This window comes from Perna viridis, chromosome 4, assembly GCF_037379345.1.
Source record: "Perna viridis isolate PV_CMFRI_1.1 ecotype Kerala chromosome 4, ASM3737934v1, whole genome shotgun sequence".
Taxonomy (NCBI): Eukaryota; Metazoa; Mollusca; class Bivalvia; order Mytilida; family Mytilidae; genus Perna; species Perna viridis.
Genome location: NC_142448.1, coordinates 25,109,457 through 25,129,830, shown reverse-complemented (window position 1 = coordinate 25,129,830; position 20,374 = coordinate 25,109,457). Strand labels below are relative to the sequence as shown.

At 32.4% G+C, this 20,374-nt stretch overlaps 1 protein-coding gene across 2 annotated transcripts; it reads left to right on the top strand.

The window, feature by feature from the left end:
• Positions 1 to 7,139: 7,139 nt before the first annotated feature.
• Positions 7,140 to 19,737, top strand: LOC148619456 (dnaJ homolog subfamily B member 12-like). 2 transcript variants are annotated; one of them, XM_088579343.1, is made up of 10 exons: positions 7,140 to 7,300; positions 8,209 to 8,386; positions 8,843 to 8,988; positions 11,476 to 11,589; positions 12,172 to 12,228; positions 12,862 to 12,882; positions 14,416 to 14,501; positions 14,824 to 14,933; positions 16,172 to 16,335; positions 16,789 to 19,737. In XM_088579343.1, the coding sequence occupies exons 1-10, from the start codon at positions 7,168 to 7,170 to the stop codon at positions 16,896 to 16,898; spliced, it is 1,119 nt and encodes a 372-aa protein (XP_088435469.1). In that variant the 5' UTR covers positions 7,140 to 7,167; the 3' UTR covers positions 16,899 to 19,737. The 2 variants fall into 2 exon arrangements, with proteins under 2 accessions (XP_088435469.1, XP_088435470.1); XM_088579344.1 differs by lacking the exon at positions 12,862 to 12,882.
• The last annotated feature ends 637 nt before the right edge of the window (positions 19,738 to 20,374 follow it).

Sequence of the window (20,374 nt, the reverse complement as noted above, 5' to 3'; positions counted from 1 at the left end):
GATTATTTAACCTCAGAATCAAAGGTCATCATCAATGGTACGCAACACTTCGTCTAGAATAATCTATCCAGATGCAAAATATCAAAAGCTTATTTCATAAGACAAAAAAGTTACAGGCCGGACAAGATATTACCATTTAAAATCAGTAATTTATCCTCAAGGTCGAAGGTAATTTTCGATGGTTCGCGGCACTTTGTCTTGATTTGATCTACCACATGCCAAATATCAAAAGCATATCTCTAAAGAGTTCCAGTCGGGACAAGATTTTGTAACAGACGGACGGGAGAACAGAGCAATTACTATAGGGCAATTGCCTCTTTTTGTGACGGGGCCCTAATAATTCTGTGAATAATTGGTTGGTGCTCTTATCTGGTCTACAAGTATGTTTGATACTATTTTGAGAGGGAAAAAATCAAAGTAAGATTGATTTGGTAGTTAATAACTTCTCCATGTAAACAATTTGCCTAGTCCTAAACTTGACTGTGAATGAAGTGTTATTTGGAGGTCATTTGACCTATTTTAGGTGGGATGTTGACAGACTCATCAATTCAAATATGGTGGTAGCATACCTAATACCTGAAAAACCAGGTAAGACATAAAAAGTGACCTAACATTGATATGATTGCAAAAACTAACAGTCAATCAAGCATGAAAAATGGGTTATATGGTCCCAATTTTCAGCATAACAGTACTTGCTTAGGTGTATGTGGATATTAAAAAACATATTGTAGGATTTTTGTTTGTAAGAACTGACATGCTTAATACTATAATGAATTAAAGTCTATTTTTGAAATACAAACTAGAAGTTTGCGGCACCGCAGAGTGATGACAATAACTTACCAAGTTTCGTAAAATTCTGCCCAGTTGTTTTCAGAAGAGTTGCGCTGACAAACTTTGTGACGGACACGCAGACAGGCGAAAAACAATATGACTCCTCACCAAAGTGGAAGGAGATTTAATAAAGCTACATGATGGTATCAGTTCTAGTACCTGAAGAAGCCAGCCAGACATTATTAACTTTTGTAACGGAGGTTTCACATCTTGCTATCAGATGTGGTTTCACATGTTGAAGACCTAGTGGAAACCATCAATTGAATTTTCGTTGTATCATCTGCGATTTTGGCCGCTTTTGTTACATTTCTCCATAATATTCTTCTTCTTATTAGCTCACCTGGCCGAAGACCATGTGAGCTATTGTCGTCACTTGGCGTGCGTCGTCGTCGTAGTCGTTAACAATTTTCAAAACTCTTCTACTCTGACACTACTTGTCCAATTGGAACCAAACTTGATATCAATGTTTCATAGGGTATTCTGCATACAGCTAACGTGGGAATTTTTGATCCGTCAAAAAACATGGCCTCCGTTACAAAAAATATAACATAAGGGTCAGACAGTAGTTTTTCGGATATATCTCCAAAACCGTTAGATTTAGCCAAATTCTGATATAGGGTAAGAATGTTAAGCACGATGAGATTTACTGTGGTCAAATTTTCAGCCCCGTGCTAGTCCGGATGTCAAAACAATAGACCCGCGGTAGCGCTAAACTTGTCGTAAAAGGCGACTAAATAGGGATCAGAACTCTGGCCGGGGGTTAGGGCGCTCTTCATACAGAGCAAACGGGTTGTGTGCCCCACTTGGTGGAATGAGGTACCCCTGGCATGTTACATGCCAAAGTCGTCAGGCCATAATACGGAAAACCTGGCCACAAACCATAGTGGTGCATTGTGTTGGAATAAATGCCACATTTCTCGCACATGAAAGAACCCTGCTGTGGTATTCTATCGGAGTAGGAACATTGGGCTCCGCCAGAGCACGCTAAATTGCCCGACCCTATTTCGACGTCTGCGCAGCTTACTTCACGCATGAATGCAATAGTCACACTTAATTTTTACAGGTTATATATCTCCAAAACCGTCAGGTTTAGCCAAACTCTTTCACTTGTTGAAATGATCCTTATTATAAGGCCTTCAAAAATCTTCAGGAATCAAAGTTGTCACGTGACTAAATTGTAAGAGTTATTGCCCTTGAAAGATGAAAAATTACGGTTTTTTTAACAGTTTTCAGCCAATATCTTGAAAAATATAATAGATAGGAAGAGACTTTCCATTGCTGAAATGATCATTATGGTAAGTCCTACAAAAAGCTTCTCGAGTCAAAATTGTTGGACAACTACTTGTTAAATTTATTGCCCTTGAAAGACAAACTTTAACCAGGTGAGCGATTCATGCTCCTGTATTTTTGTTGAATATATTGCATTATAATTAATTATTCTTTTTGTTTGAGGTATATTAAAATACAAAATTAAGTATTTAAGCATTTATTATCTGTAGAAAACCAATATGAACATAACTAGATGGAGTCTTCCAGGGAAGACGTGTTGCCTGCTTTCAAAATATTCAGGAAACAAAATGTAGATGTGCCACAGTCATGAAAACGGTATACACACTATAGTATTATATGATAAAACATCCTGTAAAATTTCCATATGTCACCTAAGTGTAAAATACACAAGTATATTCCGTAAACAGGACGTTAATGAGTGATGGCCATGAAAATAGTATACACGCTATAGAACTATATGATGAAACATTCTGTAAAATATCTAAGCTTTACTTCATGTGGTTGCTGAGAAAACTGCAGTGAAAATTTAGTATATGTCCACAATGCGTAAATAGTACATTCGGGTGGCATTGACGTATTTACACATGTGGACGCCATTTGCAAAAATAATAATTATGTATTCCCGTTGTTTTTGTACTCAATTCTCCTTAAACGTGAAAATTAATGACGTCACAATTTAAAATTGCATTGTTGCATTGACGTCAAAGGGTTAGTCGGAGACAAATCTTGGGTCATTGGAGCAAACTGACAAGTGTGAATTCATGTATACGATACTAGAACAGTGAAGTAGGCGCGAGAATTGTAAACTGTGTAATGCCAGCAATGAAACCAAGGCCACAAAAGTACATTGAATTTGTAATATTAGAAAATTAATTTGTAATATTAGAAAATTAATTTGTAATATTGAAAATCACTTTGCAATATTGCAAAATCACTCCAATTTTTTGTTCAGTATTACAAAATGATTTTCTAATATTAACAAATCGTAATTGAATACGACAAATCTATTTTCTAATATTAGAAAATCAATTTCTAATATTAGGAAATGATTTTTTTTAATATTAGAAATTCAATTGATTTTTTAATATTACAAAATGATTTTTTAATATTTAAAAAAGTGTTTTGTGATATTATAAATCTAATTTGTAATATTAGAAAATGAATTTGTAATATTTAAAAAAAATAATATTAGAAAACACTTATTTAATATTAAAAAATGATTTTTTAATATTTAAAAAAATGTTTTGTGATATTATAAATCTAATTTGTAATATTAGAAAATGAATTTGTAATATTGAAAAAAATAATATTAGAAAACACTTATTTTGTAATATTAGAAAACATGCTTTTTAATAATACCAAATCATTTTTTTAATATCAGAAAATATTTCATTATATTATGAATTCATTTTGTAATATTAAAAATTCATTTTCTGATACTACAAATTCCTGATTTAGTAATATTTAAAATATCACATATTTTGTAACATTACAAATTGAATTTGTAATATTAGAAAATGAATTTGTAACGCTAGAAAATGAATTTGTAATATTAGAAAATGAATTTGTAATATTAGAAAATGAATTTGTAATATTAGAATATCACTCACGTTTTTTAATATTTTAATTGTGCATGTCATACCTGCCTGGTTCGATTCCGGAATCATTTTCCTGTAGGTTACAGACCACCAATTCAACCAATGAGCATTTGGAACGTACGCAAAAATAGTCCTACGCAGAAATTACCCCTGTTCCTCATAGTGCTGTGAAAAAAGTTCTCATCTTATTTAAAAAATTTAAACAGTTTCTGAAAGGAAAAACATTTCTGTACATTTTATAGGTGCATTTTGCTTCTTGTGATGTGAAGCCTAATCTCCATAATGATTTTTAAATATACCCCTATCTTGTGAAAACACTGGGATTTCCCATGCTATTTATAGACCCTTCACTTCCGGTGGCCAGTACTGCACTGCAAGTCTGCTAATCCCACATGCCATTCTGAGGATTGTGAGCTGACATATGTAGAATCATGCTGATATATAGTCCTCTGCAGGTTAAAGTTAAGGTAAAGTCCAGAGAAGCCATTGAATATTGTGAAATTAGCATAGAAGCCTATGGGAAGTGGAATTAGTGGTTTTTAGCCTGTATGCTGATACCAAATTTGCTACAAAAATTACATTTATTATTGAAGTTTCGATAGTTTTCCACGAGAGACCCTGTTTTGTTGACATTTTGAACCATAATAGAGAGCAGGCGGTTACTTCTGGAACGGAAGGGAAGCGGGTACGTAATTTTTCAGCGGAATTTTGAACTATTCTGTTAGATTCCGGTTTTAAAAATCGTTTCTGCTCCGTTCCGTTCCAAGGTAACAAGCTCCGCCTACTCTCTATTACCGTCAACAAAACAGGGTCTCTCGTGGAAAATTATCGAAACTTAAATAATAAATGTAATGTTTGTAGCAAATTTGGTATAAGCATACAGGAAAATGATTCCTGATCGAACCAGGAAGGTGTGACATGCACAATTTCAACTTGAAAGTCGTTACAAGCGGTTGGATGGCGATACTCCGCGGTACCGCTAAATCTCCAACTTTTTGTATGGCACATCGTTCTGACCTCAACCCGACATATCAATATCCAAATAAAAAAGAGGAGGGTTGCAGGATTAGAGGAAATAGGGACTAGACGCCATGACGTCAGACAACAAATAAAACAAACCTAACGATATTGATTTTAAGGTGTTTACTGAATATTTTAAGAAGTTAAATCAAAATGTACATGATGAAGAGTTTGTTGATGTTGATATTAATGTGAATGATATAACTCCAGAAATTGATGAGATACAACTTTCCGATTACTGATGTCGATATAATCATATTCTAAGACTTCGGCGTTCATGTTAATGTACGTGTCTCTGGAACTAGGTGCCCAGAAAGTTCAGCGAGAGGTGTCTGGCAAGTTATTTTCTGACTTGGTGCCATCCTAACCTCTAGCATCTGACATGTTGAAAGCCACCGCTAATGTGAATTAGCTAAACTTGTTTTAAAATATTTTAAGTCTTTTATTTTATTTACATAAAAGAAGTTTAACCTACCGAAAATCGAGCGATAAAAATTCTAAATATTTGTTAAATACCTAGACAATATTTGTAATGAGGACAGTTGTCAAAAGGACAAACCATTTTGAATTAGGTCACTAAATTTACGGAATACAATTTATTTTTACAAAACGAACTTAAAGTTGGTAAAGGCAATTCGTTGGATAATTTGATATGTTCGTTTCGCAAATTATAAAATCTGTAATTTTATCAACCGGAATTACACACTCAAAAAGCTAAAAACCAAATATAAAGTTCATTTAAACTGCTTTTACAAAGGATTTTCTGGATTGCTGGATTTTCTCATCAGGTACGTCATTTGATTTTCTTCAGTTTGGTCACCTTCTCCCGTCTTATGGTGAGGAACTATGTAAAACGTTTTAAATGGCAAATAGTTAACAATAATTCTTCTGATTTCAAAGAACGGCGGAACGAGCGTTATGCAATCTGGCTGTCAGAAGTAAGAGGTTGGGGTACTGATGGAGGAAAGTAATTCCAACCTCTTACGTTGTAGGAGTAGGAGAAATGAAGATTAGTCAGTGCAAGCCAACTTTCATCTTTCTCTGTATGTACATGTTCTTTAACCGAGGATAAATGTATTACGAGTATTTACATGCGGTTCTTAAGCATAAAAGCATAGCATGAAAGATTTATTTAAAGTCGGTTTTACATATAACAATACAACATAAGCTCTGTAGAGCTTTTATCCGACATACATATATGACAAGCACGACACATAAAACACATAAAACAGTAAGCACATCATGCAAAGAATAAATAAAGTACAGCAGTTTGTAAGCAAAGTTAAAACATATAAAGCAAACATAAAATGCAGATAAACTAACATTCATGCAATTGCTATTATATAAAGCACTAAAAGTAATTAAAGCATTTAAAACACAAATAAAAAGTCTTGCATCAAAATATAAAAGCCAGAGTATACAAGATAAATAAATAAATGATCTATAACTCACTGAGATCTGCAGGAGGAACACTGATATAAACTGTCCTCCCAATTACTAACCAAACTTTTAAAGTGACCCAAAGGCATTTCTTCCCTCCTCTTATTCGGCAGTTCGTTCCAGAGTTTGGCTCCTGCATATCTGAAAGAGTGTACGTAGGCCATGGGTAGTTGTCCTTACCCAGGCAACATCTGCTATATTGTTATTTCTAATAGAGTAATTACATTTTTAATTTCAATAAGTTCATGTAAATATAATGGACACTGTTTATTAATAATTTTATACACCTCTATTGCTATCTGACATTCTAATTCTTCTGATTTTTAAACTTGGTAATTTTGATTTAATGAACAGTCGTTGATAAGCACTACAATAGTCTTCATATATAAATCTTAGGGCACGCTCCTGTATTTTCTCTATTTTTCTGGTATTATAATCATCACAGAAGTGCCATATTACAGGACAATAATTAAAATTTGACATGATAAATGAATAATAGTAATATAGTAAGTCTACCTAATTTTCTTAAATGTTTACCAATACGTTTAAGTACATGCAATTGTCTTGATGTCATGTCCTATACAAACAGTTCCGTCATCCAAAAGCAAACCAGTCTACCATATTAAAATATATATTTTTTTCAACACCTACCAGCGTTAGCGTGCTATCGAAGATTGAACCCGTGATTGTGTTGCAATCTTTTATGCAAACGTCATCACTTAGCATATAAAAGAGAAAATTTGATTGGTTACTTAAATTTAGTCTGCTAAAAGCCAGATTTATTACGGAAAATATATTATCCTATCTTTTTTAATAATATTGAAAAAAAAACTAGAATGTTCACTATTTTGCTGATCCAAAAATTAAATCTAGAATTTTGCATGAATGCGCCATCCTTTCGATAAATCATTGATGAAATGAAATGTCAATATTTTACGTAAGCCAATGAAATCGCTCGTTTCTCACACTCTTGCATTGACTGAACAAAATGGATGGAAATAAAGATGAAGGCGAGCGGTGTATAGCGCTTGCAATTAAATATTCTAACCTTGGAGATAATGAAAAAGCCCTGAAATTCTTAAACAAAGCTGAAAAATTGTACCCTACACAAAAAGCAAAAGGTACCAAAATTTTATAAGTTTTTCAAAGGTAAAAAGCTGTCATTATCCCGGTGAATTTGTCCTGTCAAAATAAAAGTTCGTGAAAACACGACAGGCACAATGCTTATATTACCGTTCAAAACAGCCTATGGGCAACATTTTACGAAAATACTTATTCGATGTTCGCATCTAGCTTCTATGTTTAGCCAAAAGATTACATTTTATTTCTGTCAAGTGACATGCATACATGACCATGTTAATCAGATGTCAGCATGAGGTATTTGTCATTACTACATTAGGCTTAAGCCTAAGTCAGTAAGGTAAAGAAGGTTCTCCTGTACTTGGCGATCACAGAACTGGTGTAAAAGTCTGTTCCAGTATTGTACTCAGTATTGTACCAGTATAATGATTAAAAAAAAAAATAACTTGTATATCTATACTATATAGTATTGTAGTAAGTATTGTCAGGAGTATTGTTAAAATTTTAACTCAAGTACTGTTTTATCATTACCCATTTCTACACAGGAATAACTTTTATTGATGTAGCAATGTTGATTTCGTTATGAAAGACTGCAAAAACTGTTATATGATATTTATTTTTTACATGTTTGAAGAAAATTGAGCACTATGTGCTTCACTTCTTTTGCTTTTCAACAGTTGATGGCATGAGCTAATCCAATCCAATACACTATAAAACCCATTTGATATCATATTTTCAGTATTAAATTACAATACTAATATTTTAAAAAAAATCACAATACTGGAACATATTTTTATACCAGTAAGAAAAGAAGGTAATGAAAAGAACATAGGCTGTTATTATTGCATTATGATTTCGTTGTTTTCTGTAGAGGCTTCACTAAAGTTGTCTTGTAACTTTCACCTCACTCTTCCGGTGTATTCAAATCTTTTTCTTAAAAATTTGACAGATTTGATAGAAAAAATAAGTAAAATGAATGGAACCACAGCTAATGAAAGTCCACCTGATGAAGCCAACACAGATCATGTCAGACAGCGAAAATCCAGTCAAGGCAGGATGAAAGAGGAATCAGAGTCAGAGAAAAAGGAAAAGGATTACACGGATGACCAACTAAAGGCTGTTAGAAGGTAACAACCATAACTGCTTTTTTTCCTTTATTGAGTAACGCAAGTCACAATACTGTGTATAGTTAAGACAAAATATTGTTTTTTTAAAGAATGATTTACAATTTAAAAAAAAAGATTTAGATGAAAGGCATCTTGAATGCAGAACTTCAGAAATTTGATATGTTGCATTATTTATCTAGTGGTAGAGCATTTACGTAGAAAGCAGAAGGTCATGCCTATGAATATGCCCAATCTGAAGTCTTTAATGCTGTTCTCCTCCATTAAAAACATTTTGTTTAGTTTGTGTAAAGCAGCAATTACTTCATTTAAACTCTGTGATATGACTAGATTTAACATGTATATAATGTGATAGCCTATTATGTGTTTGCCTGAAAAAAGTATTAAATTCAACTAAGTTTTTTTTTCATTCACCAGTACTTTATAATGCAAGGTATATAAATGGTTTACTTGTTTCAGAATCAAGAAATGTAAATGCTATTATGAAATACTTGGTGTACAAAAGGATGCTGCAGAAAATGATCTAAAGAAAGCCTATAGAAAATTAGCCTTACAGATGCATCCAGACAAAAACAAAGCACCTGGTGCTACAGAAGCGTTCAAAGGTAAACAGTTTAAAGTGCACTTTTATGATTCTCATGTTTGATGGTAAGAGAAATTTGTACATATTTTAAGTTGAAAAATTGATACCCAAATTTAGTGATTATTTAATATCTCAAATCCTTGAATAATATTCTTGGTCTAACTTTTTTAGTATGGAAAATACATGTATGTTTTCCCTACTCATTTAAGGGATTGATTTCTTATATTTTGGTTTTGTTTCATTGTATTAAAACCAACATGTACACATACGTGTATATACCACTTACCAATCAATCATTTTGAGAGTCTACTAGACATATATGCTATTAACAAGTAAAACTGATGGTCTATTAAAATAAATGACCTGTAAACATCCATAATTTTTCTCTTGAATGAAGTGTTTTCCTGACCTGTAGAGAATTGTTTTTTTTTTGTTAAGTTTGATTGTTGAAAGGTACAAGTGTAAGACTTGGTAAAAATATATACAAATCTAAAAACCTGTACCAATCTATTCAATAGTACAGTCTAACTTCAATGTTCGAACTTGGATGGGTCGATCACCAGGGATTTCTCGGAGCACAATTCAAAGTACAAAAGTTTTCTCAAATATAATCAGTATTAATAACCTTGTATTTCTTGAACTTTGATTTCTCAAACAATGAACTGACTAGTGGGTCCGTTTGGTAATAAATTTTAGAGAATAACCCTCACTAATTTGAACTTATCAGCCATTTTGTCAGCTTGTGTAATAAAAGGTGTGAAAAACTGAAACCCTATCATTAATCAAAGTGTCATTTTCGTTGATGACAGGTAATATTTAAGTCATCACTGATTAGCAGTGTTCTAGGATTCCCATTACCCGTTACCAGTGGTTAGTGAGTTTTCAGGTCAGGAAAGTCCTTTGGAAGCGTTTGGTTACCTGTGTAGAAGTCATTTTTAAAGTTTGGGTATGTTGAAAATGAGTCCTTACTTTCGCGACCTGTTCCAATTATTTCTGAATTTATTTCAGCAGAATTTAAGTTTTATTCTTTGGAAAACATGATTCTTTTGTTTTGCTTTTTTATTTATCAGGATCCTATCATTGCTTGTAATTTGATCTCTTTTCTTCCATTGAAGTCAAACACAATCATGATTTGAAGACAATAATTTTCGATCCGAAAACGGTAAAATAAGAAAAGACGGATTTAAAAATTCATAATTTTGAACAGATGGATAGTTTCTTTCATCATTATGTATTTGTTTGCAAATAAATATGAAATGTATTGAAGGGAGAGGGGGCACCTGAGTCTGAGAAAGTTGACTAAAGGGTAAAAAGCCATAAAAATGTAAAAGTTCCCATACAAGTTTTTATCATAGTTATGCCCAGCAATTTTCTTTTTTAAATACAATACTAAATGTTTGAATGGTGGGAAATTCAAAATGAAAATGGATCTCCATAGTTTTGGGTTCACATCCTCAAAAGAAGTAGAGCCCACTCTTATGAAGAATCAAAATTGTTATTGCCTTGTTATCTAAGTGTATTCATGTATAAGAATCAGACAGTAAAAATACATTTATTAATTTAAGAATCAGACAGTAAAAATACATCGCATTCTCTTCTTCTTAGAAATGATTGCACTTGTTACCAAATCATATGACACATATTTTGTCTTCGAAATGTTACTTTCAATGTGGGTAAGTCATTTTTTTAGGCCACTTAAGCGTGGTTAGTCATGTTGACCAAAAAATCCTGACACTGATTAGGTTGTTTCAATTTAACATACAGTCAAACCTCGGTAGCTCGAACTCCAAGGGACCATGGAAATGTGTTCGAGTTATTGGGAGTTCGAGAAATTGAAGTTTGTATATTTCCGGATTTTTTTCGTTGTCCGTCCGATTTTTTACTTTATTGTTTAGTAAATGCTTACTTCCTTCGAAGTTTTGTTAGTTTGTGGGTTATTCTCTGAGATTTATTACCGAACAGACTGACAAGTCAGTTCGTGTGTTCGAGAATTGAAGTTTGAGATATCCAAGGTTATTTATATTGATTAAATAGGAGAAAATTTTGGTACTTTGAATTGTGTTTGAGAAATCCCAGGTGTTCAAGCCAGCCGAGTTCGAGCAAGTGAAGGTCGACTGTAGTATTGATTGAAGTTCAAGAATGTTTCAATCGGCATAATGAAAGCATCAAAGAAAATTAAAACATATTATTGACCGAGGAACTTGAACTCTTAAAGTTTTTAAAGGGAAACACAGCATTTTTTATGTCCACAAATCAACATAACCATCCAAAAGCGAATGAAAAATATCCAAGAACCAACAAAATTTTGTAGGAAGTAAGTAATTGTCAAAGATAAGTCGAATTTGGGCAGGCAACGGAAAAAAATCCAGAAACATACAAAATTCAATTTCTTGATCTTACGATAATTCAAACACATTTCAAAGATTCCTTGGAGTTTGGGCTTCCAAGGTTTGACTGTACTTTTATATTAGCTGTAGAATGATGAAAAATAATTTGGATATGTTTTCAGCTATTGGTAAAGCTTTTGCCATATTGAGTGATTCAGATAAAAGAAAGAAGTATGATCTGTATGGACCAGAAGAAGAACAGTCTAGTCAGCAGTCACATCAACAATATTATGAAAGTAGGTTGTTTTTGGTAGTACACAACTACATGTGGAACTACACTATGAAACTTGTTTCTGTCAGTGTCTGATTATATTGTATTTTTACAGTACATTCAAACACCGTTCTTGTCATGAAAAGAAATGTACAATTTGTACGCAAAAAAAAATGTCCCATATCATCAATTATTTAGTTCCCTGCTTTGATTATTTGAAAAGCTCTAAATTGTTCTGTTGAAGGAATTTCATGAAACTAGGTATTAATCTTTGTGCTGTCAATTATGACATTTGTTTTGGGAATCTTATTATGTTATTTGCAAGGATCATGTTTTGTTAGTATTTGATTATTTATTAGAAAATGTTAATGTTTTCATCAATTTAGGTCCATGTAGCTTGAGTTATGTTATTAAATTGTACAGATTTACTCAAAATTTACACAAGTACCGATGCCAACACAAGAATTATATTCAATATTTAAGACCAAGCATTTTGATAAGGTAATTTGTATAATTTTTTTTTTTTTTTTTGTGAACTTGCTTTTTATTGATTTGTTGTACTGATTTATTTATTATTTTACAATCGACATGTAAACATTAATTTCAGCGGATATTTCTCCAGAAGAGTTGTTTAACATGTTTTTTGGTGGTGGTTTTCCTTCAAGTAAGTAGACTTACTGTACTTAGAGACATTCATTTTTTACCCCAGGTATTGTTACTTTTCTAATCTTCTATTGGGTGTTATGTGATATTTCTAGTAAAAGTATGTAAATTTGGCTATTTACAATTGTAGGATGTACTGAATCTGACTGGTTAATGCAGATCATGATTGCCCTCAGAAACGAGTTATTCTGTCGAAAAAACCTATAGATTCTTAAATTATTTGTACTGCCTAGATTTCAAATTGCTTAATACATGTTATTGTGTAGTGTGTAATAATTATATTACTTACACACTTATAAACATAATTGTGTAATTGTTACATTCTTCACACACTTATACATGTAATTGTATACTGTTCATGTAAAAGTGTTGTTGGTGTACCAGTTGTGACTATCTTTACAATGGATTTAAATGCATGCAAAGGATACTCAGAGGAATCATTTTGTAACTCAATGAAATGTCTTACCATCACCTCAAAAATAAATTTTCCGGTATTTGTTCATGGGTTAGAATTTCCATGCATAGATGAAATGTACTTGAAAGTGATTTATAGTTCATAGATTCTAGAATCAAAAGCAGTTACAAAGATGAATGAACTCTGGTCTGGTCATTGTAAAATTGTTTTACTTTTCAGATAATTTATACAGACAGCGAGGTTAGCATTAGCCTTAGAAAACTAAAAGTTTCTCATTTACATATTGATACATATAATGCACATGATTAACATACATATTTGTGTAAACTGCAACACTGAATGGCTTACTAGAATCATCTAATGGATGGATAATGAGAAGCTTCTCTCCATTATTCTTCATGTTAAGGCTCTAAAAGAATTGGGTTTTATTTACTTATTTATGAACTTAAAAATATTAATTGAAAACTTGGTTTTTAACCATCTTAAATTTCCTCCCTATTCATTTCATTCTTCCCATTTGTCAATTTGAGTACATCAGATTTTAACATCATTAAGCTTTTTAAAACAAAATTTCTTCAGAACTAACACAGGTGTTCAGGCAAAATCATACTTTTGTAACCTACCAGTGAACTGTTTTGCAGCCTCTGCGCTTAATCAAGATAAAATCTAATATTACGGAAGCTTAAATGTAGTTGGTGTTGTATTGATGCAGATCAAATGGTGTGTGTGGTGGTGTGAATTTGCCCTTGTGCTGTAACTTCCTGCTTCATCCCCCCTCCCCTCCCTAAAAAAGCACACTTACATTAAATTAATCAAATAGCATTGCATGATGTAAATAATAAGTTGTAGGTTGTAGTGTAAAATCATAAAATCTTGGGTATTGTTTAAAGAATCACCATATCATAGATCAGGTTTTCACTATGAAGTGTTAGCAAAACAGTTGCAGTGGGTTTTTATTTTTTGTTAGTTCTTGTAATTAGATATTTGATACATTAGTTCCCATATAAACTTATAGATACAAGAACTCCTGACATTGTGAAGATGTGTTGTGACTAGTTACTTTAAGCTATTATATACCTATCTGTATCGATATACATGTATTTGAAGCATTCAGATTACCCTGTTGTAAGGTATTACTTTAAGAATTAATCATATTTCACAATCCTTACAGAGGTATATCCCAAGTTGAGTTAACTCAGTGCTCTAATTTTGCTCCAGTCATACTACATTTTATACCTCCACTCAACCATATAAGAATCAAGTTTTCTGTCTGAATTTCATCGTAATTATCTCGGCTTCCAATGGATGGATTTATTTCAAATTTGGTGTGTGACTTCATATAGATGGGGCATGTATTATAGTGATTTTGGTGGCTCTCTGAAACCAACTTTCTATTTAGTGGGACTTTGCCATTTTCACTGTATGAAATGATAGAAAAAAATTCATCATAAAAATATCAGCTCCCAATTTATAATTACAAATCAGATGTGTGGCTTAGTATAGGTGGGCATATGTTGTAAGTGATTTTGGTTGCTCTCTGATATCAATTTCCTGTTTTGTGGGACTTTGTCATTTTTCACTACCTAAAGAAATTTTCATAATAAAAATGTCACCTCCCAAATATTGATTGATATCAAATTTGGTGTGTGGCTTCACATGGATGAGGCATAGATTGTATGTGATTTTGGTTGCTCTTTGATTTCAACTTCCTGTTGGAGGAGGGGTATGCCTAGCATGACAATAAGTGCAATTTCATGTCTGTATTTTTTTCAGATAATGTATACAGATCACATCATCACCATCATCCCCACAGTCGACACTCTTATCACTTTCAACGGCAGGAAAATGTCAGCAATGACGTAAGTATATTAATAATATTGTCATGTTAATGCCTAAATCAGACCAGTACCATAATGATATACAGATGTTTTTTTCCTATATGCTATAATCACCATTTTTATTTTGGTGGAGTTGATGTCCCATAAAAACTTATAGATACAAGAGCCCCTGATATTGTGAGGATGTGTTGAGACTAGTTACTGTAAGCTATTTCAGCTGAAATTTTAGAAAGCACTATGATCTTGAATTAACTGCAAGGAAGTGCAATAATAGTGCCAAAAAGATTAATTTTGGCCTTATTGTAACCAAGTTAAGAGCTTAACTTGTCTGTTTGTTTTTCAGGCCAGTTACACATTGTTGTTACAGTTGGCACCTATATTATTATTAGTCTTTCTGTCATTGCTCAGTAGTTTCCTGGTTGGAGAACCTATGTACAGTTTACAACAGTCAGAGTAAGTCAGAAGAAAAGAAAATTGGACTTTTGTACCTCCATTAACCTTAAGATATAACTCAGAGATGTGAGATAATCCGAAGATTGTCAGTGTTATTATTCAAGGAATCATTATCAAGCTCAGTGTTCATTCCAGAAAATTGCAAAAGGGGGCCATTGGCCCCATTGACAGCAAAACCGGGGGTCATTTTCAGAATAAAGGGGGCCAATATGGCAGTATTATAAGGGGTCATTTTTAGATAACAGGAGAGATTCAACCAAAAAATAAGTTAACCTCAGGTTTGTATACACTTTATAGTTTCATTTTTATGTGAGAGGTCAAAGAGGTACACACGCTCCAAATGAATAAAAAAGAAATACTAGTAAATGTTGTTTTTTTATCATGGCATTGTGTTGGTTCAAATTGTAATTTAATTTGATGTTGCAGCTCCACTTAGAATCTTAGTGTTCTTATCGGGAATGTATCCAACCCGGCCCAGGCCCACAGACTTTTAACAGTTTCATCTGCAATCGAAATTCTCTAGGTTCACCCACAGGGACTTGCTCCCACTATCAAATAAGTTGACCACTTGTATATAGTGATATATTCTATTTTATTTGAAAAAAAATTTAGTTGAAAAGAGACATCCCTAAAACTTGGATCACCCTTTGTTAAGTTATATACAAGTGGGGCTACATATTTGATAGTGGGAGCAAGCCCCTGTGGTTCACTGGCCATGTCCATTTGTTTTTAGTCAGTCCGCTCTTGTGAATTTTACTGGGTCCTGTCAATAGAATCAGGGGAAGTGATTGTATCCCCTGCACACCGCCTGCAGTTTTCTTAAATTGTTTAAGGTCAAGGCCACTGATGCTTTTAAATGAGGGGTACACTTCCAGACACAGAACCGAAAAAAAAATCCGGAGATTCAGAGATAAGGAATACTGTGTGTCCGCTGGGCCCACATGCTGTACTTTTTGTTCGCCATGTATAAAATATCTGTGCCAGTGGCGCAAGGGCACCGTTTGGAATGAACACTGATCAAGCTAATTAGTGCTATCCTTAGGTTTAAGTTTGTTCATGTTAAAAACATTACACTCATGATTTGATTGCTTGTTAAGTAACACCAAATTTTTTGGGATTATTTCTTGCTTTGCTATTAAAGGATAGTCAAGTACATGGCTACTAAGATTTTTATTAAGAGTGAATCCTAGACATCGGTGAAATTTGACCTTTTAATCACCATTTCAATTTACTTTCAGCAAATATCCTATAAGCAGAAAAACACAAAATTTAAATATTCCATATTTCCTGAGAAAAGATTATCAGATGGATAGTCGAGCAGAATTACGGAGAATAGAGCGAAATGTAGAGGAAGAATTTATTTCAAATTTACGTAATAATTGCTGGCGAGAAAGAAGTTATAGTAAGTTTTTAACAGTATGTGATGGCATAATTGTCTAAATACGATTTAATTCATCGATGCTTAAATTAATGAATTGCTGCAAACAATGCATTTATGTGAAGTTGCCTTTTCAGAATTGTTCAACAAAGAAAATTGTTCCATTTTGTCACCCTGAATATTTTATAGCAATGTTATGAACAATTTCATGAAAAGATATTAATGTTTTTTCAGTTTCTGTGACCATTTTATATTTACTACTTGAGCTATGACAAATAAATCTGTCTAAACTGAACCTGAATGAACAAGTAATCTGTTTAAACTGAACATTGGCGAAAGTTTCTATCTGAGTCATTACATTTTATGAATGTAAACTTAAGACCTATTTCTCAGAGGGGTTTGGTTTAGACAGGCTTCACCTTAACTTAAAAAATAATTGACATTGCTATAAAATGTGTCTTTACCTCTCTTTTTCAGAAGAAAATATGTTATGGAGAGCCCGAAATTATGCAGATGCCAGACAATATGAGAAAGCATCAAAAATAGAGACACCATCATGTGACCGATTACAAGAGATATATGCATGATAAGGAGTCTATTCCTAGTTTTATACATCATTTTGTGATACCATTTTTTTAAATTGATAAAAAGAAAGAAATTTATCATGTAAATTATTGTCTTTTTTCTGTTGTTCTATAGAATTACTTTTATTGTCTGTGTTTGTGATGAGATGTGATTTTTTTTTTATGTTTTCATGTGTAATTACCAAAAGAAAGAAGTCTCACTAATCTGGCATATACATGTAGTTTATGTAATTGATAAACGGTAAACTTTGTTGACTCTACCTGTATATGTAACTTGTTAGGTATCAGTAATGGTAAAAAAATTAGTAAGTAAGATTAAATATCAACTGTATCAATGTGGTGATTAATAACAGAATAGGTGGTAAAGATGTGCCTATTATATATAGGTCTTTTTTCTCCAGTTAGCAGTTTCTTACATATATGTATGTGATAACAAGAATATGTAATGTATTATCATCATTTTGCAACAAAAAGTGTATATTTTGGCCATGCCATCAATGTACATGTCGCAATAGAGATATAACTATCGTTGGTGATTTAACAACAAATATGTGTATCCAAGTTATTTTATAGAAAAACTGAAAAAGTAAATATACAAAACACTATTTATTGCAATCTGTTGATATAAAATTATTTTTAATTTGTTCCCAATTTAGCGTATGTTAGGTATACAAACAATCTGTATGCCAGATACTTATGAAATGTTGTAATAGTGCCAATCAATAAATGTTTGTTTTGTTATGTTGATATTATTAAGTTGAACAGCTAGACCCGGGTTGCACAAAGCACAATTATTAGATTAAGTTCTAGTAATTAATGAAATCTTTTAAATCAATCTATTTTAATTTGTGTAGGCTTCAGCCAGGTTGACAGTCTATTATAAGTTAATAGTAAACCATTTTTTTTTATTTTTAAAAGATTAATATTGGCACAGGTTGTATAGATGAAAGATATAGCTGTGTTGTATTATTCTTGAAATTCACAAAATAAAGCATTCAATTGTTGTTGCTTTAGAAAATTTATCATCACATGTATTTAGCGAACCTACTGTTGAAAGATATACATTTAGATCATTATTGAAACAAACAACTGATTAAGACTTGAATATTTCAATGTTTTTATCTTAAATGTGACCTATCATTAGAAAGTTTATTCCTTTGTAATTATTATGAGGAGTGTTGTTTTTATCCACTGTATATACCATTTAGTAAGGTTCAAAAATAATTGTGTATTTGGTTATCCGTGCCGTGCATGGGGGAAGTGTGAAAAGAGATTCAGATGTGTTCAAATGGAGCAAGTGATTTCATGTCAGAAAGTACAGATTTATTTGTTGTTTTGTTATTATGATATAACGTGTATTTACAATTATTTATTTAGAAATGTACAAGTAATTATCAACAATGTTTTAAATAACCTGATGTGTAAATGTGTACAAATTTTCATTAACTGGAAAAAGAAACATTGGTTTCTATTTATAGTACATTGGTGTTTTGTTCAGTTGTGCTGCACTTGTTTCATAGAAATGCAAAAAATCTCCTTTACTTACATGTAAAAAGTTAATTGTTAAATTAATTACTGAAACCACTTCATTTCTTCTATTCATATTATGAAATTGTTCAGACAAATATCATGAAAACCAATTCAAGTAATTGGCTTAGAACTAATACCTTTAACTTTTTTGGAGAAATTATCTACTGCACAATAAATTATTAGATATATTTATGAAAGCTTATTGTGCACTTAAAAATGGGCTTAAAAAGAGGAAGCAGCTGATGGATGTACTACATGTGCAATGAACAAGTGTTGGATTAGAATCAGAAAATCAGTTTTTAAATATGAATAGAAGAGTAAGTTTCCTAAAACAAAAAATGAATTGTGCATGTAATCATTCAGGAATATCATGTCAATATAAAGGTCACAAAGATATTAAGAAATATTTAAGAAATAATTCATGGGGGGTAGTGTGTTTACACATGGGCTGGGTCTTTATATTTGATTATTTTACTCTGAGCATTAGCAAGGTATAATATACAAATGGCTAACCTGTGTGTAAATGTGTACAAAATCATTCCTAACATGAATAATTTCTACTCAGATATTTCTGAATTGCCCAAGGGAGGGTACTATGGTTTTACATTTTAGGACATCATATTAGAATATATTTTGTACATGTAAAAAGGGGATAAAATACTTTCATGGTTTATTTACATTTTGCTTGTTTAAAAACTTTAAATAAAATGTTACTTTGGTGGTTCTGCATTGGTACTAAAGACAGCCAAAAGTAGATTACTTCTTGATATTATGCTGTAATTTCTGGTTAGGGTGTCAAAAATAGAAGTAAAGGTGAGGCTAAGCCTGTTAGGGATATTTTTATAGGTGAAATTTGTGAAAAATCAAGATTTCATACTAACATAATGTTTCCCAGTTCAAGAGATGCACACCTGACATGTCTTCCCATGAATCCATGCCTTTGTGTAGGCTCCATGGGATAGGCCTTTAGAATTTTCATTTAATGAGATTTAGATTTGTGATGAGACGAAGCTTTTTTTCTATGAATTAATGGAACACAGTACACATGTACATCATGATCTGAGGATATCTAATAGTAAATGTCTTTTGTGACTAAGAAAATTATGATGGGGAATCATTATTACACATTTTGTAGTTTACTGATTCTGAAACAGTCTTTGATATAACCAGTTCTTTTGTCTGTAGAACATATTTGTGATATTTGATCATTTTGAATATCACCATGACCTTAGTCATTGTGTTCAACCAGTTGTGGAACATTTTAAATCTTCTCTCTGAACAAAACAAAATAAATATACCAAACACCTATAAATTAGTTATATATTTTGCCTATTTTTTTTCCATGAAATGTTTTATGGTTTCCTCTGACTTGTGGGAACCAGTCTTGATGTTACAGTCATTATCCTTTACTTCCTACGGGAACCAGTCTTGACATGACAGTCATTGTCCCTGACTTCCTATGGGAACCAGTCTTGACATGACAGTGATTGTCCTGGACTTCCTATGGGAACCAGTTTTGACATTACAGTCATTGTCCCTGACTTCCTATAGGAACCAGTCTTGACAAGTCAATCATTGTCCCAGACTTCCAGTGGGAAACAGTCTTGACATTACAGTCATTGTCTCTGACTTCGTACAGGAACCAGTCTTGATGTTAGTCATTGTCCCGGACTTCCTATGGGAACCAGTCTTGACATTACAGTCATTGTCCTTGACTTCCTATGAACAGGTTGGTATTAATTTCATGTATATATAATAATATTGTTCTTTATCCTTTTATTTACCAGTTTCATTTTCATTTTTATACCCTTACTCATTAATTTGGGAGCTGTACTGCAATCACTGTTAGTCCATCTGTTCATCACAGTTTTTGTTAGAGATTTTTTGGCTTCTATTAACAGAATACTTGGATATTTGGTATACTGCTATTGCTTGATGACTTGCAATAT